The sequence below is a fragment of the Cervus canadensis genome, chromosome 7, assembly GCF_019320065.1.
Source record: "Cervus canadensis isolate Bull #8, Minnesota chromosome 7, ASM1932006v1, whole genome shotgun sequence".
Taxonomy (NCBI): Eukaryota; Metazoa; Chordata; class Mammalia; order Artiodactyla; family Cervidae; genus Cervus; species Cervus canadensis.
Genome location: NC_057392.1, coordinates 87611332 through 87638809, shown reverse-complemented (window position 1 = coordinate 87638809; position 27478 = coordinate 87611332). Strand labels below are relative to the sequence as shown.

At 39.3% G+C, this 27478-nt stretch overlaps 1 protein-coding gene across 1 annotated transcript; it reads right to left on the bottom strand.

Moving 5' to 3' along the window:
* Positions 1-1078: 1078 nt before the first annotated feature.
* On the bottom strand, positions 1079-22975 carry LOC122444779. Its single transcript, XM_043473397.1, has 4 exons — positions 22827-22975; positions 11419-11710; positions 1387-1791; positions 1079-1314 (listed from the first exon to the last, which is right to left on the bottom strand). Exons 1-4 carry the CDS (start codon positions 22973-22975, stop codon positions 1138-1140), a joined length of 1023 nt encoding a protein of 340 aa, XP_043329332.1. The 3' UTR covers positions 1079-1137.
* Between the last annotated feature and the right edge of the window lie 4503 nt (positions 22976-27478).

Genomic DNA, 27478 nt, shown 5'->3' with positions numbered 1-27478 from the left:
TTAAGTTAGCCAGTATAAATTCTCACTGTATCTAACTGACATTAAAAATAGTTTAAGATGCAATCCTTCTTTGTTCAAGCGCCTGGATAGAGGTTGAGAAGACAGACCTGAAAAGAATGTAGGCCTTATCTTTGAAAGATCCACAGCCAAATGAGGAGGAGACATACCTAGATCCAATTTTGAAGGCAATAAAGTGTCCTAATGCATAATGTGGCATGACAGACAGGGGGAGGGTGTGCTCATCCTCTGAGGAACCACAAAAGAGCTGGCATTTGAGCTGAGTCCTGAAGGATAAATATGGGTCCATTAAACAGACAAGGAGGTAGGGGAAGTGACTATAGAAAGGACAGCATGTGGTAGCTTGGTTTGGCAAAAGAGACAGACTGAAAAAGCTGTTTGGGAAATGTCTATTTGAATTGGAGATGAAGCACCTTAGCTGGAAGGCTATTCTGCTAGGTGATTGGCCAGCAAGCCATATGCCTTATTTTGAGACCTCTAATTGTCACTATGAGTAAGTTCTTCTCTTTAAAGAATACATAATTTTGTCCAGGTAGGAATACTTCAGTCTCACGTATAGTAGAGTTTAGGTTGGTATATTGTCATATGTCAAATTATATGATCCAGGGAGGTGAAAGGAGTCCTCATTAATTGTACTTACTATTCTCCCTTTCAAGCACTCTGCCTGTCCTTACCCCTGCCCCCCTTTTCTAAGCCTTTCCAGGTTTATAGTGAATAGGCTTACTTCTCCTTGACTTTTCTGCTTTATTCTATCACAAACTTAGCTTTCACTTTCTGTAGACTTCTAGATCAGTAACTATGTGTGTATTACATTTTTAGCTTCAAAAAATGTGGGTCCCTTGCATCAACTGTCATACAGATTTATGCATTTTAAAATTCTTTATTGTGATTTTTGAGTCTTAAGAAATAAATGGAAATAAATAAATATCTACCTTCAGTCTGCCATTTATATTTAGATGGCCTAGTTCCATTTCTAAGTGCTAATAAATTGTGCTTTTGGTAACTACTTTTGATCTTGCTCACGATCAAAAGTTGCCTCTTCAGACTTCAGGGTAAAATTTTATTTATTTATTTATGGAACTGCACTTTTCCCCAGCTCCATTTGCCAGTCCCCAGGCTTCAGAAATAGTTCTCATTGTCAAGGTTCACTGCCATTGCTTCAGCAGTCTGATCGGTCACTGCTCCTCTCGGTGCCCGGCATTTCATCGGTCTCGGCTGAAGGACGTGGCTGTGGGTGATATTGGCATTGTGGTAGCCTGAGATTCTGTCTTTGTGTCTCTCCCCTTCAGTCTGCAACTAGTAAAATATCCATAATTCAGCAAAGGTTTCCCTGCCCAACACATCCAGATGCCAGAGACATTCACACACCTCTGCAGCTGAAGGTGCGCACCTGGAACGGAGAGAGGACGTAGGGATGGTGGAAGCAGCGCCTGAGCTGAGGCCCTGGTCCTGGTGGCTTGGCCTGCGGCTCCAGAGAGCCTGCTGCAGCGGAGACAGTGTGGCACACAACGCCGCCTCCCGGCTCCAGTGGCCACGAGGGCCTGGGCCGCCGCAGCGGAATCCGTGACTCGGGGCCCTCCGGCCATCGCAGTACCCTGGACTCTGGCCCCTGCGCCCACAGCAACAAACCCGCAAACCCGACAACCCCTCGGCGCAGAGGCGCCCACCACCCCGGTGTCCCTGGGGCAACACCAGCCGCAACAAGCCCCCAGCAACCCAGAGGCCTGTGCGGCTACCGTGAGTGCGCCAGCGACGCGCACCCCAGGGGCAGAGCTGGGGAGGGTGCGAACTGCAGATTCTCAAATACCGCCAGAGGCCGCGCAGGTAAGAGAACCCAAAACTTGTGCGATAGCACCACCTACTGGAAAACAGGAGGAATACCTCTAGTTATCAACAAGCTACATTGTTAGAAACAATTTAAAAATCTTTACATAATAAGAAAGGTGCTTAAAAATAAAGAAATTATACCAAAAATTCATTAGGAAAGGCAACTTAAGTATAATGAGTATTCCAGAGAAAAATAGCAGGAGATGGGAACAGAGAGTTTATTTAGAGAATTAATAGCTGTGTTTGTGTGTTAGTCACTTAGTTTTGTCCAATTCTTTGTGATCCCATGAACTATAGCCTGCAGGCTCCTCTGTCCATAGGATTGGGGCAAGAATCCTGGAGTGGATTGCCATTTCCTTCTCCAGGGGATCTTCCTGACCCAGGGATCAAACCCAGATCCCCTGCATTGGTAGTAAAAAAAAAGTGGGTGCAGCCATACCCACATCAGACAAAACATAGTTTAAGCCAAAAAAGGTAAGGAGACAAAGATGAACTTATATCATGATAAAGGGGACAATCCATCAAGAAGGCATGGTTATCATATTAATATATGAGCATGTAACATAGGAACTAACATGTATAAAACAATTATTAACAGATTTAAAGTGAGAAATTGAAAGCAGCAGAGTAATAGTAGGGGACTTTAATACTTCAATTACATCAGTGGATAGATCATCCAGACAGAAAGTAAACAAGGAAACAGTGGCCTTAAATGAAACATATACCAGATGAACTTAGATTTGTACGGAGTATTGCATCCAAATGCAAAATACACATTCCTCAAGTGCACATGGAACATTCTCAAGGATGGAGTATATGTGGAGACACAAAACAAGTTTCAACAAATTTAAGAAGATTGAAATCATAGCAAGCATTTTTCCGATTACAATGGTACAAACTAGAAATCAACTACAAGAAGAAAACTGGAAAAATCACAAATATGTGGTGACCAAATAACATGCTCCTGAACAACTATTGTGTCAAAGAAGAAATTTAAAAGACATGAAGACAAATGAAAATGAAGATGCAACATACCAAAATTCAGAATGCAGCAATAATACTACTAAGAGAGAATTTTATAGCAATACAGGCTTACCTCAAGAAACAAGAAAAACCTTAAGCAATAATCTAACTTACACATAAAGAAACTAGAGAAAGAAGAATAAACAAAGCTCAGAGGAAGTAGAAGAAAAGAAATAATAAAGATCAGAGCAGAAATAAATTCAAACAGAGACTTAAAAGGCAACAGAAAAGATCAATGAAACTAAGTGCTAGTTCTTTGAAATGAGAAACAAAACTGACAAACCTTAAACTAGACTCACTAAGAAAAAAAGGAAGGCTCAGATAAATAAAATCAGAAATGAAAGAGGAGAGATTACAATGGATACCACCAAACTACAAAGACTTATAAGAGAATACTATGAGTAGTTACATGCCAACAAATTAAACAACCTAAAAGAAACGGGTAAGTTCTTAGACTCATGCAACCTTTCCAGATTGAATCATAAAGGGAAAGAAAGCCTTAATAGACTGATGACTAATAAGGAAATTTAAACAGTAATCAAAACACTCCCCAAAAGCAAAAGTCTAGAACCAGATGCCTTCACAGATGAATTCCACAAACATTCAAAGAAGATTGAATACCTATCCTTCCTAAACCCTTCCAAAAAACTAAAGAGGCAGGAATACTTCCTAACTCATTTTTTTTTTTTTGAGACCAACATGACCCTAATACCAAATCAGACAAGGACAATACATACACACACACATATACACACAGACACACACACACACACACACACAGAAATATGGGCTATTATCACTAATGAACACAGATGCAAAATTCCTCATAAAAAGAGGAGCAAACCAAATTCAGCAATACATTAAAAGAATCATATACTATAATCGAATGAGATTTATCCCAGGGATGCAAGGGTGTCCAATACCCACAAAGCAATCAATGTCATAGACACATTAACAAAATGAAGGATAAAAAATTGTATGATCATCTCATTACATGCAGAAAAAGCATTTGACAAGATTCAATCCCCATTTATAAGAATTTATTATAATAAAATATATGGGGCTTCCCTGATAGCTCAGTTGGTAAAGAATCTGCCTGCAATGCAGGAGCTCCTGTTTCAGATGCACTTTGTGTATTTCCCATGCTCTGTGCTTGGCTGTACACAAATATCTGAGGCCATCAGCAGTCTTCCTGGGTCCTTTCTCAACTATTTTCTTGTGTGAATGACTGGATCCCGAGCCAAGCTCTCTCCATGTTTACATATTAGAATTTCACAGAAGCTCAGTGTAGCAGACACCATCAACTTCTTTTTGTGGGTGAGGAAACAAAGTGAACCAGTTTGCCCAGTGACTCACAATTGTAAACGATAGACTCAGGATTTAAATGGAGGCAGTCTATCTTTAAACCTAGGGCCTTATGTATTATGTCATGCCAGTTATAGTTTCCCTAATGAGCTCAGACTTGACAAGTGTCCTGGTTCAATTCCTGGCTTGGGAAGATCCACTGGAGAAGGGATAGACTACCCACTCCAGTATTCTTGGGCCTCACTTGTGGCTCAGCTGGTAAAGAATCCGCCTGCAATGTGGCAGACCTAGGTTCAATCCCTGAGTTGGGAAGATGCCCTGGAGAAGGGAAAGGCTACCCACTCCAGGATTCTGGCCTGGAGAATTCCATGAACTATATAGTCCACGGGGTCACAAGAGTCAGACCTGACTGAGCGACTTTTACTTCATAATAAAATATATATAGAAGGAATGTACTCCAACGTAATATGGTTACATATGACATACCCACAGATAACGTCATGGTCAAGCGTGAAAAACTGAAAGCTATACCTCTAAGATTAGGAATAATATAAGGATGTAGACTTTTACCAACTCTTATTCAACTTAAGTATTGGAAGTCTTAGAAAGAGCAAATTGGCAAGAGAAAAAAAAAATAAAAGTAATCCAGATCAAAAAGGAAGAAGGAAAATAATAATAATTTTCAGATGACATGATTTCCTATATAGAAAAGCCTAAAGACGTCACCAAAAACTACTAGAAAAAATTTTAAAAACCCATAAAATTGCAGGGTACAAAATCAATATATAAAAACCTGTTGCATTTCTATACACAAACAACAAACTAGCAGAAAGTGAAATTAAGAAAACAATCTCATTTGCAATTGCAACAAAAGGGATAAAGTAACTAGGAGTAAATTTAACCAAGGGAGTGAAAGACCTGGGCACTGAAAACTGTAAAGTATTGTAAATAATGCAGGTCAGCAGCAACAGAAAGCAAACCAACTGATAAAAAATGGGCAGACCATTTTAAGAAACATTTTTCCAAAGAAGACCTACAGATGGCTGACAGGCACATGTAAAGATATTCATCACTAATTATTACAGAAATGCAAATCAAAATCACAATGAGATAGTACCTCATGCCCCTTAAAATGGGTATTATCAAAAAAAAAAAAAAAAGAAATAACAAGTGTCAGCAAGGATGTAGAGAAAAGTGCCAGGAAACAGATAATAACTTCCTTATTCTCTTAATTTTCCTGACTATAACTAAAATAGTGCATGTTGCTGTCCTAGGACACTTGTTAAGTCTGAGCTCATTAGGGAAACTATAACTGGCATGACATAATACATAAGGCCCTAGGTTTAGAGATAGACTGCCTCCATTTAAATCCTGAGTCTATCATTTACAATTGTGAGTCACTGGGCAAACTGGTTCACTTTGTTTCCTCACCCACAAAAAGAAGTTGATGGTGTCTGCTACACCGAACTTCTGTGAAATTCTAATATGTAAACATGGAGAGAGCTTGGCTCGGGATCCAGTCATTCACACAAGAAAATAGTTGAGAAAGGACCCAGGAAGACTGCTGATGGCCTCAGATATTTGTGTACAGCCAAGCACAGAGCATGGGAAATACACAAAGTGCATCTGAAACAGGAGCTACCAAAATTGATAAGTAAAATTTTAGGGGTTTCCTTTAATATTACTTGGATTATATTTGTGATAGAAATGTGGTGTTTATAGGTCTGTGTCTGAATCCAAGCCCCACCTCCTCCTGGGGAAAGTATCTACCTCAATACGGCCCCTGTACTTGGCAAAAGCTAATCCCACCCCCACCTCTAGGCATGGAGCCCTGGTTAGTTTAAGCCAGTCAGCATGTAACATCTACTGGTCAAAACTGAATGCCTACAGGTGGACGTGTGGCCCAGCTGGACACTGAGATACAGGAAAAAGTGTCTTGGGAACTTTGAGGAAAGACTATTTCTGCTTTTACCAGAAATCCATAGAGGATTTCTCCCTTACTGCTCAGTATGTATATGGCCACTAGAAGCAGTTGAAAGTCATCTGTAATGCTTTAGGATAACAAAGCAGTCAAGTCACAAGTTACCTTGCTGAGCTGCTAGATCAAGCTTTATCTCAGGCTTACACTAATTCTTGATTTGATTTTACATGAATCAGTAAATCATTTTCATTTCTTAACCAAGTCTGAATTAGGTTTCCTGTTAGTGGACACCCAAAGCCTCTTAACTAATACAATGATAGATTAGTATTACCTCTTCAAAAGAAAGGGTATTGTTCTCCAAGAGGAAATGTATCTGTGTGTGCAGAAATCCATAAATGCCGGATTGCATCCATGAAGAAGCAGCTCACACTGGTAATGACAAAGACGGGGCTGAATGGACCTGCTCTGTTGTAAATAAGTTAAGCTATAGGCTGCCCAGTCGGAGAAAGAAAACGAGGATTCATTTCTGAAACACATCACTATTTTCATTCAGTCGATTGCTGACTATTTCTGTAGATGGAGAATCCGAGCTGAGCTTAAAATGACATCCAGACTGCCAGCTATATGTGACAGATGACTTCATGGTGCACACTGTCACGGCTCTATTTGGACTGAATGAAGAAGGGCTTTCAGGAGGAGTTCTAAAGGACTTGGAAGAGGGGTTTTGTGATATCAGTCAAGGAGAGGAGAGGAAACTGATTTTCTAAGCAATGACATACAGGAGCAATATGCTGAAGTTACATACTGAAAAATCACTGTTTTGATGCTCATAGTGCCTTGCTCCATCTGAATTACATCATCACATAGATCAGAGGTAAGACATGTTCTACTGTAATGATCAAACACAGCTGTGGATGGGGAAGGTGCACTGGACACTCTTGGGAGAATGAGGCAGAGGCATCCAGGGTTGCAGCTGAGTCAACATTCAGCAGCCAGGACCAGGCTAATCGTGGGACCAGTCTGGACCCAAGTTGTCCTAAAGAGACTGCCAAGGAAAACAACTAATAGAGATGTTAGCCTATATACTTTGATGTAAGAGTTTAAAAAAAAAAAAAAAGCTGAATTGCTTTTCTGGGACATCCTTGGCAGTCCACTGGTTATGACTCTGTGCTCCCAATGCAGGGGGTGTGGGTTCAGTCCCTGGTGGAGGAACTAAGATCCCAGGTGCTGCAAATCATAGCCTAAAAAAATAATAATAAATTAATTAAAAAGAAAAGTCGACTTGTTCTTCAAATGATGGGTGTGGGTACGATTATGGAGTTGGAGTTTCTCTCCTTCATCAGTCTGTCTCTGGTGTTGGGTTAAAAGGACTGAGTTCATGTACATGAAAAATTTAGAACAGAGCCAGCCCAAGGTAAGAACTCTAAGTATTAGTTATTAGTATTCTTCTGATAGGACATAGCACGTCAAATGCCAGAGAAGGACGTCCTCTGGGCCATAGGCTTGGGCATCATTGGGCTCCAGCCTGCATGAGTTCTCCAGACTTCTCCCTTGAGAATGGTGACTCATTAGTGCCAGCCCACTTCCTCCAAAGCCACCAGTCCACAGGCAGAGATGTGAGTACAGATAGAGGGAGAGCCATGTCGGGCGTGACAGAAGGCCACTTTTTTCCAAATCCATGAAAGACACTGTCCATACACCCTTGCAAGGCCCAAGAGCTTGGGCCTCTTTATCTTTCGTGCTGGGACTGCCCAGCAGGTACAGTGTTCTGCGTTAAGGCTGGAGGAGGCTGTGGGTAGAGAGGTCATGGACTCCGTTTGTAGAATCGGCTCAACCCCAAATGTCCAGCTGGAATGGCCTCATCAGTCAGTATTACCTCAGTTCCCTCTAAGCATTAAAATCCTCCACAGCAAACTCCCGTAAAGTTCCCATGGCGAGGGGTCTCCCTCAGAGAGAACCTGGAAGCAAGACAAGGTGGTCACTGACTCACCTTGGCCAATCAGATGGAGGAGGAGGAAAGATAAAACCAAGTGTTATCAGCAAGGAGGAGGGTCAGCCGGAAGAAAGCAGCATAGAATGGGACTGAACGGTGGTGAGGGGTGGGGTTCAAGAACTGCGACCTTTACAGAAACACTCCAGAAGGATGGCTTTCTCAAGAGAACTTGCTGATTCAAGTGGTCACAATAAATCATTTATTTTTGTCCCTGACAACATATTTGCATTGGGCACAATTTGTCCTGCTGGTAGAGATCTAGAAAAGAAGACGATGGATACCCTGTTACACACGGAACATGAAGTCGGGATGCCTCACTTAGCCAGCAGGTGCAGGGTCATATTTAAGGAGTGAGAACTCCCACCCTCACCCTTTCCACATCACCTCCCACTGATGAGGGTTCTTGGGGGCAAAACTTGCCTGCAGTGGTGGCCTGGCAGAAGTTGATAGAAGCCAGCAAGCCTCTATTCTAATTTATCAGATTCTATCCTGAAGCAGAACAGAACCAGAAGCCTCCATCTAAACAACCTGTCTGTGGTGACTGCTCCCTTCAGAATTCCCAGGGCTTCCAGCTTGAGCCCATTCCCGAATCTTGGGACCTGCCTGTTTTCTCTGAAGTATGTTTCAGTTAGGGAACAAAGGATCCTGTTATTCCCGAGGGAACTCCCTATCAAAGAGGTTTAGTAGAACTTTCTAGGGACTTCAAACCCAGAACTGGAAAACAATGGAGCTAAGAGAATAGATAGATTTCCAGACGTTACAATCACAGCTTACTCTCACTCCCTCTTTTGGCATGCGGATGGGAGCCTCTGCCGCTTTTCTCTGTTTTGGTTACAAGGGAGCAAAAATAGCCACCTCCCTCCATGTAAAACTAAATTGGAAGAAGAAAAAAAAAAAAAACCCACTCAGTAGTGGGTTTTCCTTCTGGTTACTGCATGACTTTGCCGTAATACCTTGAGATAGAAAAACAGAGACTGTGTATGTAGGACCAGGATCTGTGGACCAGTCATCAGGCCTCGCTGGAGAATGGTGTTACAGAAAGTCATGAGAGGCCTGTACGGAGGACCCAGAATTGGTAGTGAATTGGGTTCTGAAGTGACTTGAGGTCAGCATTACTTGTGTGAAGCCAGTACACCCCACCCCCAGATGCTGACACCAAGACACAGAGATAAGAACAGCAAGCAGCTATTCAAGGAGGGCTCCGGGGAGTTCCGCCAACCCAGGCAGAATTAGGAGCTGCAGCTCTGGGTACACGGGAAAGGGGTTAACAGAACTAAGGGGACAGTGGAGAAAGAAAGAGAAGTTTTGAGGGAGAGAGTCCAGGAGGGAGGCTCCTTGCTGGCCTGAAGGTGGAGAACACTCCATAAGAGATGTGCAGAGAATACCGGGCACCTGAGCCCAGGACAAATTGAACAGAATAAAGAAAGCAGTGACACATACATAAAATAGGTAACCTACAAGGACCTACTGTAGAGGCCAGCGAAATCTACGGAGTGATTTGTAATAAGGGAACAGAATCTGGGACTTCCCTGGTGGCACAGAGGATAAGAATCCAACTGCTAACATAGGCAGCATGGGTTCAATCCGTGGGCCAGGAAGACCCCACATGCCAAAGAACAGCTAAGCCCATGCGGCAAGACAACTGAAGCCCCCGCCCTGGAGCCTGTGCTTGGCTAAACAGAGGGAGCGTGAGGGGCAAGGGAGATTTTAGGAGGAGATTCTCAAGTCTGTAATTCTTAAACTCTGACATGCTAACCACACAGAATCCCAGTGTTCCAAATGCCTTTTTCCTATAAACTTCTAGCATCCCAGATACAAGAGGAAAGGCCATGAGGGATACTTATAGAAATCAGCTGGTATCTTCACATACAGGAAAGAGGACCAAAAAAACTGATGTCCAAGCCTGCTCCCTGCTATGTCCAGCTGGCAAAGTGACCCTGGGAAGTTAAACATGCAAGTGAGGTCAAGACAGACACATATGCCCTCTGCATAGAGCTCTGAGCTGGAAGATCTGGTGTAACTTGTGAGAGCGTCCTTCTCCACCAGCAGTGAGCAGTAAAGGAGATTCAAGTAAGCCCAAGGCTGAAGGCCATTGTGAAATACTTCTCATGCTTTGAAAGTGGTAGGTGGCCATGTCAAGCACCTCATGAATTCATTGAAACTATAGCAGTAAAACAAAGCCCCACAGCTAAAGAGAAGTTAACATAAGCCTAACATATACAAGAAACCTAACATAAAGCAATAACTTTTAAAAAAAACAATGAAAACTCATATAGTCCTTATGTTGTGCAGTGTTAATATGCTTAATCGTCACAATGCCCCTATATAGTAGGCATTTCTACCACCCTCATTTTATAGATGAGGAAACTGAGGCATGGGGAGTTTAGGACTTGCCCAAGGACATGCAGCTAGTTAGTGAAAAACAATTTAAACCCACAGAGGCTAGAACTACGCTACACTGCCTTGCTACTCTACCAGGATGATGCAGAGAAATCACAAATACAAATAGCCAGTAGATGTGTGTCGTAGTATTACTTATAAACCAACCAATGAGATGACTTAGGGAAAGATTACATCAACATAAAACTGTCATTGCTAGAAAAATGCAAACTAAAGAGATCATCATAAAAAAATTTATGGAACTCAAGAATATGTCTGGGAACTTGGAAGGGTCTGAAAAACACTCCTCAGGTTCACGGAGGCAGTGCATGGAGGAGAAATTTGGTGGACAGCCCGCCTTTTGTCTCTCTCCCACGAATTCCGTACCCTACAGTGAAGTCAAATCATATCTGATCAAACCACTTCCCTCCTTATAAATCATCAGTGACTCCATCGTAATTACTACAGAATAAAGTTTAAATTCCTTGGTGTGACTCACTGCTAGGTGCCCCCTAATCCAGTCTCCATTAAGGGAGGCCTTCAACGTTGCTCCCCTGCATCACAGATCTCTAGCCACAGAAATTTTTTTTTTTTTTTTTCCCACAGAAAACTTTCGCCCTGGCCTCAAACACACCACGCTTTTCCATTTCCCCCAAATGAGGTCAGAAGACCATCAGGGCTAGAATCAACTGAAGGCCTTTTTAGAAACCTTGACTCCAGGATTCTACTGAAGTCTAATGCCTTGGTATTTGGCTGAGGAAATGGTATTTTAACAAATTCTGCATGCAGTTTATTTTTCACATACATTAATACTTGAGGTCCACATCTCATTCCTTATGATGATTTCCTCTTCCCATCTGTCACTCCACATTTCAAATATCATCAGGCCATCTCAGAGCACCGAGCCAAGGTCCCTGTGCTATATAGTAGCTCCCCACTAGCTGTGCTTTACCCATGGGGGCGCTGATTTCTGTGATCTAGGCTGATCTGTGACTAGATCTGAGATTTCTTTCAGGACCGTAATCCGTTTGCCAACACATTTGCACTGAATTCTGGAGTTCAGCTGAGGGAGGGGGCAGCCTGGGGACCATGCAACTTGGAGTCTGATGGAGTACGGAGAAGCGCAATCAAAAGCGAGTGAGCCAAGGGCTCTGAAAGGCGGGCGGGCTGTGTGGGGCCACCGGGCGCTGAGACAGGGCGTGCGGCCAGGAAGCTTCTCAGGGAACTGAGGCCTACGTGCACACCTGTGACAGGAGTGAGTCACCCGAGGGGAGCAGGAGGGGGTATGCCAGCTGAAGGAAAAACCTCCCAAGGCCCAGGGTGCATTTGTGTGTGAGAGAGAGAGGTAGAGATAGTCAGGGTATCCTCCATAATAACCGGATGCCTGTTTCTACCTGGGCTTTTGTCCTCAGTTTTCCTCCTCACGATTAAAGACATATTCAACAGATTTGTCTGTTTTGGAGAAAACGGATCTTCCCAGACCGTGTCAGATGGACTCTTGAGCCTTAAATCCAATAATATCTTTAATCTCTCTCTCTTTCTCATCTTCCCACCCCTGTGTTCATATATGTGTGTTATCATGAATGAATGAATGATGGATACATACATTATATAATTAATTAGAACATCATGATATAGTTGATATAGTAGGAAAAAGCATAGTATTTCAGAAGAGCATGATCTTTAATAATCCTAGTTTCAAATTCCAGCTTTGTCAGTTCCAGGTAAGTGACTGAGGACAGGCTATTTATCTTTCTGAATATCTTTGTTTATATAATGGATATGGTAGTATTTATCTCATAAGAATATTATCACAACTAGATAACCCATGAGCTTCCCAAGTGGCGCTAGTGGTAAAGAACCTGCCTGCCAATTCAGGAGACATAAGACACACAGGTTCAATCCCTGGGTCAGGAAGATCTCCCTGGAGGAGGAAACGGCAACCCACTCCAGTATTCTTGCCTGGAGAATTTCATGGACAAAGGAGCCTGGGAGGCTACAGTCCATAGCGTTGCAAAGAGTCAGACAGGACTGAAGCAACGTACGTGCGTGTTAGAGGACAAATACAAAGTACCTAATATGATGCCTGGTATGATGCCTAGGCTTTTTTAAAAGAGTAACAGTTAATAATAAGAATGTGACTTTTAAATCCCAGATTCACCCCATAACTAAATCTGTATAACCTTGGGGAACAAGCTGATTTAGTCTACCTTGGCTTCCCCCAGGGGCTCCCCCATACAGTGAACAAATGTACACAGGAAATTCTGTACAAATGATTGTTATGGTAATTCTCATTATTACTTCCTGTTACAAATATATTTTACCTGGCACTTTTGCCACATAACTACATTATTTATGTTTTACAGGTTAGCGTTTTAAAAGAAATCAGATGATTTTTCAGCTGTAAAACATCTTTATTGTGGATCATAGATAAACCATTACTTTAAAAACCACTTCCAATTACTGGTGACTGCCACAAGATGGCTCCAGACCATTTCTATTATTTACCGAGTATTAAATCTCCTTTCTGAAAGGTGTTTTTCAAGAAATACCATGAAAACAACCGTGTTTTTGTTTTACAAAGAAATAGAGCATATAAAACAAACATCATTTTCTATTTGTCTTCCTTGTTAAAGTTAGGTCTAATTTTAATTGAGGAATATATATGTAACATATAAGAATATATATTCATATAATTTCATCATGGTTGATAGTCACTCATTTGTATCATTCTATATATTATTATTATTGTCTGAAATTATATTTCTGTTCTTGTTCATTTAAGTTTGCATACTAGAGAATTTTTATAAATAATACTAAAAATCTAGTTATTAGGGAGTATCAGAATAAAGAACTGACTTTTTTTTTCCTGCAGGTTTTTTTTATTTAGAAGATTGATTTCGGGACACTTCACCTTTTGAGTTTAACTTTTTAAAATAAATGAAATTTATGGGGCTTTTAACGATGTTTTTTGTGGCATTCACTTTAGTTCAAGATTCCAAGTGCTTCAAACAAATTGATTTAAGAATTAATGTGGAGGAGAAGGAAATGGCAACCCACTCCAGCATTTTTGCCTGGAGAATCCCATGGGCAGAGGAACCTAATGGGCTACAGTCCACGGGGTGGCAGAGTCAGACACAGCTGAAGTGGCTGAGCACGCACGCAAGGAGCTCTAAGATGCTTCAGGATGTCGCATGATGACTACTTTTAGGGTCTTTTTTTTTTTTTTTAATAAATATTCCTCTAATTATTAACAACAAAAAAAAAGAATTAATGTGGAAAGATACAGGTGTAGTCAAATCATTAACGCATTCACTCTTAGTTCTGCCTTGGTGCTGCCTTTGTTTACTCTGGAGCTTTTTCAGTTTGAAATGTTGAAACTATTAATTGTGAGATGAGATGCTTGCTTTCTCATTGATCTCCCTGGAAAGCGTGAGAGAGAGTCAGACACTGTTGTTACATCTTTCTCCCAGCTGACTGCTGGGAGTTTAATTTTAGCATTTTGTTTCTGCTCGAAATCGGGAGTGGTGCTGTTTTTCTCTTCCTGGGAAAACTGCTGGCTTACACTTCCTTAGCTTTCCTCCAGCATGGACTTCTAGATAAAAGGTTAAAAGGTTCCTTTCAGGACCCTGATTTTCATTTCTTAAGAGACTACGTTTTAGGTGCAAGTTTTGTAATATATAATGCTTTTTACATCAGCAGGGTCCACTCTCGAAAGTCGGGCTTCTCTGATGGCTAAGATGGTAAAGAATCTGCCCACAGTGCAGGAGACCTGGGTTCGATCCCTGGGTTGGGAAGATCCCCTAGCGAAGGGAGCGGCAATCCACTCCATTATTCTTGCCTGGAGAATCCGATAGAGAAAGGAGCCTGTCGGGCTACAGTCCATGGGATGGGGTTGCAAAGCGTCAGACACAACTGAGCGACTAACAGCTTTTGGAACATAGCACAGACTCAGATGCACGTGCGTAAGCACCACGTATTTGGAGAGTGTACTTCATATCTATGGAATATATCATCTTATTTACATCTGGATTTGAACTCGGGACTGATGCAGGACCTCTGGGGAAAACCCATAAACCGGTTTACCACAGTCCTACCTTCTCTTCTGTTACTGGTCAGCTTTGTTCATTCACACACTCTAACTGGACTCACCGGGTTTGAGCTTGTGACCCCTGCCTTCAGTGTTCCGAATCAGGGCAGGAAAGACAAACACATTTAGGGGCAGAGGGAGGTGGAAGAAAGCCGTCTTGTAGTTGGATAATTAATTTATAAATTGGGGGCTAACTTGGCTGTAACAGTATTAAACAGGACTTCAGAATCTCATGTTCAGAAGCATAAATGAGCTAAAGGATTCTCCTTCCTGTATACTTCCATGACTCACTCATTTTTTTCGATTGACGTATAGTTGTTTTACAGTATTATGCAAGTTACAGGTGTACAATACAGTGATTCACCATTTTTAAGGTTATACTCCAATTATAATATTGTTATAATATACTCCAATATAATGTTATTATAAACTATTGGCTATATTCCCTGTATTGTACAATATATCCTTGTAGCTTATTTTATACCTAATAGTCTATACCTCTTAATTTCCTAACCCTATACTGTTCCTCCCTTTCCCTTCTCCCCACTGGTAGGCATTAGTTCGTTTTCTACATCTGTAAGTTCACTTTTTCTTTGTTATATTCACTAGTTTGTTGCATTTTTTAGATTCCACATATAAATGATATCATAAAGCAAAGGAAATAAAATAGAAAATAAACAAATGGGATCTAATTAAACTTAAAAGCTTTTGCACAGCGAAGGAAACCACTGACCAAATGAAAAAACCTACTGCATAGAAGAAAATAGTTGCAAATGATATGACCAAGAAGGAATTAATATCCAACATATATAAACAACTCATACAACTCAATATCAAAAATCAAGCAAAGAATGACTGAAAACCTAAATAGACATTTTTCCAACTAGGAAGCGCAGACACCCAATAGGCACATGAAGAGATGCTCAGCATGGCTAATCATCAGGGAAATGCAAACCTCACTCATTTTTCACAGAACTTAGAATAGAAAAAGGGCACATGTAGTATGGAAAGCCTGTGTGATAGTGAACATGAAATAGTTAAATATTTGACCCTAACGATGTGCTTCTCTGTATTACAACCCAGGAAGCACCAGGGAGGACAATCGTCTCTTCAGTGGAGGAGTTACTCAAGTCACAGCAAATCCAGAAGTTGTTCAGCCGAAATCTAGAACAGGGTGGATCATTCTCAACGGAGGGCCAAGCCAAGTTCTGGAATACTGCACAAACCCAGAAGCATCAATTCAGAAGAGTAAGTAGCTAGGTCGAGTGTTTCATTAATAATGCTGCGGGGAGAAAGAACTAAGCTTTGCATAATTCTGAGCACAGGTAGTTGTAACCACAGACAGAAATTACTTACAGCCTCACTCTGAGTGACTGCAGACGGAGAGAGCAATCTCTATAACTAGTAATTAAGTCAATGATATAAAAAAGCAGCCTAGTGGGGATGAGTTGAGGATATAAATCCACAGCAAAGAACAAACAAGAGGGTAGACTTTATAGTTGATAAAGTTAGACATTTCTGTTCATAAGGGAGAGTGTGTGTGTAGTTAAAATACATGTTTAAAGCACACTTCAGTTAATTAACCTAAAAGAGCCCTGGCATTCAGAACTCTCAACTAGGTTCTTATTTTAAGTCCCTTATCAAACATCTCCCAGTTACATCAATGGAAGGAAACTACACCTGCTCTGGGTTCTTCCTGTCACCTGACTTGTACCTGGTTATAGATGACTTATAACGTGGAGACACTAACTGTGGAACAAAGCTGGCAGACGAGGGTGAGACAGAGCAGGCGCAAATCTTAAGGTGACACTCACTCTCCCAATGTTAAGGTACCAAATTTTTAAGGTGAGAAATGTAAGATACAGGGTCATCGCCCACCTTCACTTTTGCATCCTCGGTACCTGTCAGTGTCACCTTCACCCCAGTTCAACATTCAGTTACTCTCCTCATATTCATCTTTTTCATACATATGAAAAAGGGGGGGCATATGTGGAGATGTTGCCACTATTTTGAGGAGAAAGCCTGGCAGGAAGGACTGGATTCTTTACCTGCATCATTGCCAACATGTCTCCTTCTACCACCGGCTGTTCTATGAGGCAGACAGGCAACGTCAGCTGTCTCAATTCCACCCACCCCAGCAGCTGCCTGGACCTGCTCCAGGCAGCACACAACAGGTGTGTGTGTGTGTGTGTGTGTGTGTGTGTGTGTGTGTGGTGTATTAGAGAGATGCTTTCAAGACGTGTCATGACCTAAGCTGTTCTTTAGACATTTTTCTGTAAATCTCTTTATAACGTATCCTAGTTAGATGATGTAACACAGATACTTTTCAAAGCAATTTAAAAAGTCTATCAGCTGTTTGACGCTGATGCAATCTGATATCCCACTCTTGAAAAAAAAAAAAATTAAGACCTAAAAAGATTATTTTACTAAATTATATACTTTTGGAGTTAAAAGAAAACTTCAAACTTCCTTTTCACCTTTAATGTTACATACTTTAAAAAGGTGTGTTCTACTGCAGAATAAAATTTTACTCTTTTATAGAAGTATTATGTGAAATTTTCAAATGTTCTTAATAATTCAATTAAACATAAATATATGGGTGTCTACAATGTACCCAGACAAATGAAATTAGAGTTAAGGGATATAGAGTTAGGGATATAATATGTGTCTTTTGAGGGTGATAGTGTTTGAAAAAAATGACAATCCTAAAACCTAATGTGATTTGATTGTACAGAAGATATTGAGAAATTAATGAGTCAATACCAGTTACAACAGAAAAATTGTACAAGCAAAAGACACTTTGACCTTATAAAGAATGAAAATTACTCTGAGTGTCTCTATTATCTGAAACAGGATAATGTGAGCACAGGGAAGTAAAGCAAAGATTTTTATCTGGGATGATTACGAATCTATTACCTAGTAGCATTTTCAACAGGATTCTTTCAAGTACTCAAAAGCAATAAAGTTAGAAGGGTAATATATATTTTCTACATTAAATGAGTTTCAGGAAGGGGTGAGTGTCTCTTCAAGACCTAGATATTATCTCATAGCATTAGTAATTCAACATCCTATGATCAACCTGATAATATAAAATATACCATGAGGCAATAGCTCAGGGTAAGTGGCTTGCATGTTCATTCACTCAGTTGTGTCTGACTCTTTGCAACCCCATGGACTGTAGCCCACCAGGCTCCTCTGTCCATGGGACTGTCCAGGCCAGAATACTGGAGTGGCTTGCCATTTCTTACTCCAGGGAATCTTCCTGACCCAGGGATTGAGCCTGCATTTCCTAAGTCTCCTGCATTAGTATGTGCATTCTTTACCACTGAGCCACCTGGAAGCTAAATGGCTTGGGTTTCACTCAGTTGAAACTATTGAAAATTATGAATAGAATACACTTTACCTACTTAGGAAACTTTTGCAAATAGGCAAAACACTCGTCTCTCAGAAGCCATGTGAAATCAGTGTTCTGAGTTATATTCAGTATATGTGCTTAGTCACTCAGTCACGTCCAACTCTTTGCGACCCAATGGACCGTAGCCCACCAGGTTCCTCTGTCCATGGAGATTCTCCAGGCAAGAATACCGGAGTGGGTTGCCATGCCCTCCTCCAGGGGATCGTCCCAAACCAGGCATCAAACCCAGGTCTCCAGCATTGCAGGTGGATTCTTTATTGTCTGAGCCACCAGGGAAGACGAAGAATACTGGAGTGGGTAGCCTATCCCTTTTCCAGGCATTCTTCCTGACCTAGAAATCAAACCTAGGTCTCCTGCATTGCAGGCGGATTCTCTACCAGCTGAGCTACCAGAGAAGCCCCTCAACTATATACTAATTGAGATAAACTCAACACAGCAATATACCCATTAGAATGTATTTATAGAAGTCTTAGATTTAAGGTTTAAAAATCTTAATTCAATCACTTCAAATGAAAAAGAAAGAGATATCTAAAATAAGTTGAAAGCTAATGGTTCCAACTTAAAGCATGTTTTCCCCCAGATTAAATAAGCAATACATCTCATTTTAGAAAATACAGAAATTTAGGAAGAAAGAAAAGAAGGAAGGAAAGTAGGCAAGCAAAAGTATACATATCCTCCTACAGGGCAGGTTTCTAGTGGCCAAAAATTCTAAACAAGACCAAAACTCATACATATACAGATAATCATGCCTTTCTGCCTACCAGTAAATCAGAGGTTTTTTGTTTTGTTTACTTTTGATTTTCTACAATTTTCTTCTCTTTCTTACTTTTTCTAGCTTTATAACAGCTTCCTATATATTTTTTCATGTGAGGTCAGAATTTTTTAAACAAAAAGATGAATGGTCTAAAGGTAAATTAGTGGATTTAGTCTCTGGATATAGGAATTCTAGACCTGGGTTGGTCTACTGAATTTTAAGGTCTACATGGTCTCAAAGACCCTTCAGTCAGGTATTCAGAATTCTTCGAAGCCTTCTAAACCCTTACAAACTTCAAACAATTTCTTGACATTTAAAAAAAAAAATTCTATATATCATTCATTTCTCCTGACATTTTCTTGTTTGTTTATATCACCAAACTGGAATGTGTATCCAGGAGATTACAACAATTATCTATCTTGTTCACTGCTACATATAGAACACCAATATCTGATACAGAGTAAGAGGTCAATAAAAGCTTTATATAACCCAAATATAAGCTAAGTTTCCCCCCCCCCAAAATTCTAGAATAGAAAATAACTATATATACATACATACATATATATATAAATATGTATATGTATATGAGTCCTTATACAGTGTACTATGTTATGGACACTTTCATAAGCCATAAAATACTGCTTAAAACATTAGACAAAAATGAGCCAACAATTTGTTTTCTGAAACTAGTGCTATTTTTCATGTTTATAAAGATCATCTGTTGAAATTAGTATAAAAGAAGGCAAAGAACGTTAACAATTTCAGTGTTTACTCCTGCATTTTAACATTATGTTTACAACGGTTGGAGACCATTATAAACAATATTTTAAACTTTAAGAAGCAGTAAAATTCATTACATTACAAAGATTAGGAATATGAACCTAGAGGAAGAATAAAAATGAAAATGAAACTGTCCTAATGTTTGTGAATGGGAACCTTCAGTGTCCACATCACACACACAATTACTTTGTGCTATATCTCAAAAGAACTGATAAGTGATGCCGCTATGATGATTTAAAAATACTCTAGTGATGACAAAGACACTAATGTCAAAGATGCATCTGAAGAGGTTAGATATTTTTTAAGTGTAACTAAGGGAAAAATAATATTTCTAAATTACTCTATTTGGATAAAATGTAATTTAAATGTATGTGTGGCTAAAGTAATAAATTTAATTCTGTAAGTAGACAAGTTACTTTTTCATCAGCATCCTTTACAATGTACCTTTTCCCAGAGGACAACAGACTTATTCCAGGGAATCTTCTCACTAGAGTAAATAACAAGTCTATTTTAAAATACATCCTGTTGGATATAGATAATAGACTGCTGGTGGCCAGGGGAGGAGGGTGGGGGAGGGACTAACTGGGATTAGCAGATGCAAACTGGTATATACAGGATGGATAAACAGCAAAATCCTGCTGCATTGTACAGGGAACTGGATTCAATATCCTGATAAACCACAGCAGAAAAGTAGACAAAAGAGGACAAAGCCAACTCTGCTGAACTGCAGTAATTAATACAACATTACAAATCGACTACATTTCCATAAAAAATTAAAATAAAACACACTCTGTTATATACTGTGTGCTATTTCCATAAGAAATTTTATTTCTTTTAGTTCTATAAAATACTACACTATTTTTAACCATTGCTTCTCACCTATGTCTTCCATTGTCTTTTTCTAAAATTCCTAGTAAACAGTTTTGGAGTCTTTCTATAGCACATCATGTCTGACTGCTATCTCATAGATACTTTTCAATGTTTTACCTCCCAGGACTTTGTATATTTCTCAGTACCTTCTTCCTATTATTTTAAAATTTCCTCTTTAACTGCATTAGTCTTGAGTTAATCCTGTTTACTTTTTTCTATACTAGTACCTTTTGCTTCCAAGGTTTTTACTTAATATTTTTTCATAAGCTACTGATTTGGTTTTTCATACTTTTTATATTCTCAAGATTGTTATTCTTTCATCTTATTGAAGAATCTCAAACATACTTGTTTAATTTTTCAGACTGCTCTTATTTTCATTTCATCCAGAGTGATCATACACCAATCTTAAATTTTCTTGGTTATCTTTTCAATTATAATAATTCTGATGTACTTTGGAATCCGGTTTTCAAGCTCATTTTTATGGGATGGCGGCATTGGGGAGGGATCCTCTCATATTGTTTGTTTGTTTTTTATGCTCTTGCTTTATAATCATTTCTCCAAGAGATGCATCAGCTGGACCACTAGGGACCACAGTCCAGAACAAGGTCTTGCATAGGTGACTGAGCTTACTCGGGGGTGAACAGAGGCAAATGCAGATCCAGGCACCGTGCTAGTGAGCACTTTGGCACAAGTCCTGGATACAAGGCAGTTTTTATTCCCTCCCTACATTCTTGTTTAGCAATGTTATATAAGCTAGAACCCTAGTTGTTGGTCAAAAACTTTTTTTTTAAACTTCGTTTCACAGGTTGGAGCTCACAATCCCTGCCCTTTATTTCAAGCAATGGTCCAGGTTCTGTTCTCTGTTCTCTGTTTAGACTGCAGGAGCTAAAATTATAGTCATCTTTCCAGCTTACTCCCAGAGATCAGTGAGCCAACTCCCACCCCACTACCTTACCACCAAATTCACTGATATTGTTGCTGAGCTGTATCTTTTAACTTTTCTTTTTATTATCATTGTCATTTTTATGATTCAGTGTATAAGGAACAAAAGGTCTCAATGATGAGCAGTATCAACCAGAGTTTTTGTGGTGTTTAATTAGAAAGGGCAAAAGTAAAAGATTATTTATACCTGAAGTAGATCAACTTTTCTCCAAGTGTAATTAAAATCCAGGGACTTGTCTTATTGACTACTGTATCTCCAGCTCCTAGAATGTACTATGCACACAGTTAAGAGTTTAGTGAACATGTGTCAATGGAATGATTTGCTGTCCATCCCTAAGTTACTGAGGGAAAGAAGAGAAGAATGTCAGGTTAGCAAAGGACAGTCTAGTGGAAGTGTCAGGATGAATATACATGACACAAGACACAGTATAAGACAGTATACAAGGGAACTCCCACACACTGTTGGTGGGAATGTAAGTTGGTGCAGCCACTGTGGACAATAGTATGGAGGTTTCTCAAAAAACTAAAAGTAGAGCTATCATATGACCCACCCAACTATTTCACTTCTGGGTATACACACCCCAGTGTTCATAGCAGCATTAATTATAATTGCCAAGATATGGAAGCAACCTCAGTGACCATCAACCCGTGAATGGATAAAGGAGACATGGTGCATATTCACAATGGAACACCACTCAGCCGTAAAAAAGAATAAAATTTTCCCATTTGCAGCAATATGGATGAACTTGGAGGGCATTAAGAGAAATGAATCAGATAGAGAAAGACAAATACTGTATGATAGCGCTTATATGTGGAATCTAGAAAATACAACAAACTAGTGAATATAACAAAAAGAAGCAGATTCACAGATAGAATGAACGTGTGGTTGCCAGTGAGGGGAGGGAGGGGCAATACAGGTGTGGGAGTGGGAAGCACAAACTTCTGGGTGTAAGTTTGGCTCAAGGATGTATAACATGGACAATACAGCTCATATTTTGTAATAACTGTTAATGGTAACTTTTTAAAATTGTATAAGAAATTATTTTTTTTTTAATTTCAAAAGACAGTATATGTTTCTCAACTGGACAGTGCCAACTACAAGTCATGGTATTTGATAAATTTACAAAGTATATCCAACCATAAGTCTGAATGGAGGATAAGGCTGTGAGAGATGTAACTAATTGTCACAGATTTTAAAATTGAAAGGGGCGTAGTAAAGGAAAGGGGAGAATTATAACCTGTTTTGTTTCTTACATTTAGCTCCATGTGACCGGTAGGATATGGTCACAACTTAGGGAAAATTAGTGGATATTTTGTGAAACAGTACAAGGTAACTTTTGTAAACAGTAAATGCCAGAGATTAATTATGCAGAGCTACTTAGGTAATTTCAGAATGTAGAAAACTGGCTTAGACCTGGGTGAACACATAACATCACAGGTACTCTCTTTCAGAAAAGACTTCTCTTTAATAAGCAGTATCTCCATGGCAACCATAAAGGCAAATCTCGCCTTGTGGGTATGATAGCAACACCAGTAACAGCTGGAGCAGGTCGAACAAAAATGGCAGGGAGCAGAAGCTGGGGGATTCGGCAGGAAGGTGAGTGAAGGAAACAATAGCCCAGCAGGAAGCTGTGTGACTTCCAACTGCCGTGGTTCATTAGCGTTGCGTTTGAAGAAACCAGACTTTAAAATCTATTGTTTCCAAAAACACCTTCCCTCATCCTGTTCAAATCAAAGGTGAGACAAACTATTATGCCATTTGTTAAAGAAAAATAAATGACTTGAACTGTGTATGTTTTAAAATCAGCAGGTGTTGACAAATAAAAATATATGTTAAAAATTGATGTCTTTGACAAGAGCCACACAGAGAAAATGAAAACAGACATACCCAGCCCCAGATAATGAATTAATGCAAGAGGAAAGATATGTCGTTATGGGATTTCTTTTCACATTTCAAAAAAGAAAAAAAAAGAATACCGTACAATGCAGGTCTATATAGCAAAGAAATGAGGTATCACAGAATTACTTGCTAGTGTAGTCTAACAATAAAAGCAGGGCACCAATGGAGGGCAGGTGCTTTATTCGCTGAATTTTTTTAATATCTACTTTGTGGCTAAAAATATGTATAAAAATTTAGCTCACTTTTTTTAGACATGTGGAAAAATAACTCTAAGATAATAGGATTATCTACAATAATTTTAAATAGATTGGCAATAGATGTAAAAAATAATAGTGATCCCATGTACCCATCACTGTTTCCTCTAGTGATAACATCTTGCAAAAATATAAAGCATTTCACAAGCAGACACTGACCCTGATGCAACCCACAGATCGTGCTCAGGTTTCCCTGGTTTTACACGTGTGTGCAGATATGTACTCGGCTCTATGTAATTTCATTACTAGGTGTAGACAGTGTATCCGCCATCACAGCAGCCAGACAAAACAACCCTATCATCACAAGGATCCCTGGCACTGCCCTTTTATAACCACTTCTATTGCCTTCCCACCCAGTGGTCCTATTGCTCAATACACACACCAAGCTGCTCTCCATAATTTTGCCGTTTCAAAAATGTTATGTAATGAAAATCTGTGCTTAACCTTTGAGAAATGGTAACCTTTTCTCCACTCAATATAATTCATTTGAGATCTATCCAAATTGTTACATGTATGAACAGTTCATTCCTTTTTATTGCTGAATAGTATTCCACAGTATGGATGTACCACAGTTTGTTTCACCATCTACCTTCTGAAGGACATCTGGGTTGTTTCCAGATATATACAGGCTTTTTGCAAGAGCACCAAGTTTTCATTTCTCTGGGCTAAATGTCCTACACTGTGGTAGTCTGGCCACATAGTTATTGCATGTTTAATTTTATAAGTAATTGCCAAAACACTTGCAAGAGTGTTTGCCATTCTACATTCCCGACAGCAAGGTACCCATAATCCTTTCTGACATAATTTTAACAAGCTAATTAAAATAACTACTGTCTCATCAGAGCAATGGAATTGAGTGTTTCCTGTTGCCAGGGTTTTTACACTCAGTCGGCCTGCGTTCAAACCCTGGCCCTGCTGCTTGAGATCAGATAAGTTATTCTTCTGCTCAGCCTCAGTTTCTCCATCTGGAGAATGGGAATAACAATACACCAATCACACAGGCATGTTATGAAGGTATAACAATAATTATTATTGTTTGATTTATTATTTATAATTGATATAATTGTAAAGAGGTCATGCTCAATCATTGTTTGGCTCTTTTGCAACCCTATAGACTGTAGCTCGCCAGATTCCTATGTCCATGGAATTTTCCAGGCAAGGATACTGGAGCAGGTTGCCATTTCCTTCTCTAGGGGATCTTCCTGATCCAGGGATTGAACCCGTGTCTCTTGTGTCTCCTGTATTTGCAGGCAGATTCTTTACCACTGAACTACCAGAGAAGCCTGCAAAACAAAAAAAAAAGAAAAAAAAAAAAGGCATAGACCTGCAAAAAATTGTTTTTAAAAAAAGGCATACATAAAGTTAATAGAGAACACCACCTATTTTATTATGGAAGTTTGACAATACCTATATAATGAAAATATTCTGAAAATGTCTCAAGTGATATGACAATGAATTTACACAGAAATACTTTCAGACTTAAAATTTATTACATTGTTGATCCACAGTGGAACAGTGGCAAAATAACTACGTTTTGAAATGTAGGTAAGGAACAGAGCTATTTCTCCAAAGAGTGCTTTCATAAACCTGTGGTAAGGAGAAGTCCGATTTTACTGAAAGTTGATCGGGTGGGAAATAAGATGGCTCTCAGGAGCAAATGGAAGCTATAAAAGATGGCACCTCCTGCCACCAATGACTACTTCTAGAGAGAGGCAAAAAGAATGAAGTGTGGACTTTGTAAATCTTCTATCAAAAAACCTTTCAAAGGAAATGATCCTGATCAGAATCTTACTCTAAACAAGCTGGCATTTCAGTCTGTTTGTTTTTGTTTGTGTCTCCGTGTGGGTGTGGATGGTTGCCAAAACAGAGTGCAATGCAAATAGCTAAGTTTTACATCTTGCTATATAAATGTAATACAAATAATTTTATATTTATGAAAATCACTACTCCCCAATTAACTTTGAAAATGTTTCTATTTTCATCTTTTTGTTTGAATTTTTTAAAATACATTGCTTTCATTTTGAATTTCCACTTCAATTTGAAGGGTTCTTTGTTTGGGGGCATTTTGTTATTTCTGTTGTTTTATGTTTTCCTTATTTTTGGTTTGGCTTCCAAGAAAGTTAAGACGCTATCTCTCATATTAAAAGTATGAGAGTACCACTTTAAGAGGACAGCAAAGCTCAATACAACATGGATTGTGTGTTCTGAAGTTTGGTTTACCTAGTTTCCCACTGGCAAGCTAGAGCATTTGAGAAAGTTAAGTTGTGGCACCCATAAAGTGGTAAGCAGACTTCCAGTTTTCTTGTCTTTTTTATCACTTATTTTACGGAATTTAGCTCTTCCTTGTCTCAATTTAAGTTCACCAACACATTTTGTTAGCAGTTTTTTTTTCAATATGCCATTTGTTGATTTTTCTAAATGCAGAATCGCTTCTCTGTTTTATTAAAATAAGACTCATTTTCATATTAATTCTCTTTCTCAATAGGGTTTAAACAAACTATTTCTGATTATTTCTTTCTTATATTTCACTTATGTTTTAATTAAGATGTTTTCAACTGTAAGTAACAGAAAATTCGTTTCTACATCACTTTCAAAAGGAAACTCTTTATTATTCATGTAACACAAAGTCCAAGGCAAGGCAGCCCCTGGTTGGTTATCTTAGTGACTCCGAAGTGTCCTCAATGCCTGTCCTCCCATTTGTTCACGTTGTCAGTTTTGAGGTGTGAACTCATTCCGCTCATGGTCACAAGATGACTGCAACAGGGCCAGGCATAACATTTTCAGAAGCCACAGTCAAAAGCCAGAAAAGGAACATTTCTCTCTTGTGTTTCTTTTTTTATCCAGAATGAGAAACTTTTCTAGAAGACTTCGCTGTCTCATTGGCCATAAATGGGTTACCATATCCAACCCTAAACCAATTACTTGGTCCCAGGCAAGGTATCAAAATTACAAGCTTAGGTAATTATGAAAGAGTGACAGAGAACATCAGGTTAGAGAAAAGCCACCAAAAAGCCCCTAAAAAGAAACAAATAAAAACCACTTCTGCCTAACATATTATCAGCTTGAAAGCCAAAAAACGGGTGAGCTTGTGACCATATAAACTAAATCTCTGAGTTTCAGTTTTTTTTTTTTTTCAACTCATCCAATTGCTTTCTTTGTATTACATAAATTAAAATGGAAATAAAACACCTAACTCATCAGAGAGATACAAAATATGTTAATCTTGTTACCCTGCAAATGTGCAAAATAATAATAAATTAATGAACAGTTAAGGCTAAATAGTAGAAATTTAAAAATTTTTTGAATAACCTAGATTTTCTGGTATTCCATTTCAAACTCGGCAAAGAATCCCTAACATGATTTTGAGGAATCTACAGCAATAACAAGGCTTTAGAGAATTCTAATTTTGTTATTTAAAATCACTTATAAAAGTAGAACAATCTGTTCTAAAAATGTAGGTAGATGCAATATTATATATATGGAGAACAAGAGAAGTATAGTCTCTGAAACCCTATAATTTTTGTCACCATTTATTCATTTGTTTCTAACACATTCACATAAGGTTTATACAGTATGCCACATACCATTCTAGATGCTGGCGTGTGCTCGTAATGTCCGACTCTGTGATGAGTTGAGCAAAACCTGAGAAGTAAAGGTCCTTGCTTTTTCCAAATCACCTCTAAATTCTTGCTTTTACCAATGAATATTGATTTGGCTATTAAGTTTCAAACTAATGCCTTATCCCTGAAACTCAACTATTTCATTATACTAATTTTTCCCATGTATGAAATACAAAAAAAAAAAAAAATCAACCCTTTTGGAGCAGGAAATGGCAACCCACTTCAGTAATCTTGCCTGGAGAATTCCATGGACAGAGGAGCCGGGCAGACCACAGTCCATGGACTCGTAAAGAGTGGGACATGACTGAGCTACTTAGCACCACCTTTTAGATGCTTTTCTCCATTACATCACTAGATGGCAACCAAAGAATCTATTTCCCTACAATG

Bases quoted from the DNA above. Each gene is read 5' to 3' on its own strand.
- LOC122444779 (XM_043473397.1), bottom strand. From the start codon at position 22,975: ATGAACCACGGCAGTTGGAAGTCACACAGCTTCCTGCTGGGCTATTGT. The intron at 11,711-22,826 runs GCGAGATTTGCC...CTCCTGTCACAG, and splicing joins GTTGCTATCATACCCACAAG to GTGTGCACGTAGGCCTCAGT. The intron at 1,792-11,418 runs GTAAAGCACAGC...CACCCTCCCCAG, and splicing joins AGAAATCAGCGCCCCCATGG to CTCTGCCCCTGGGGTGCGCG.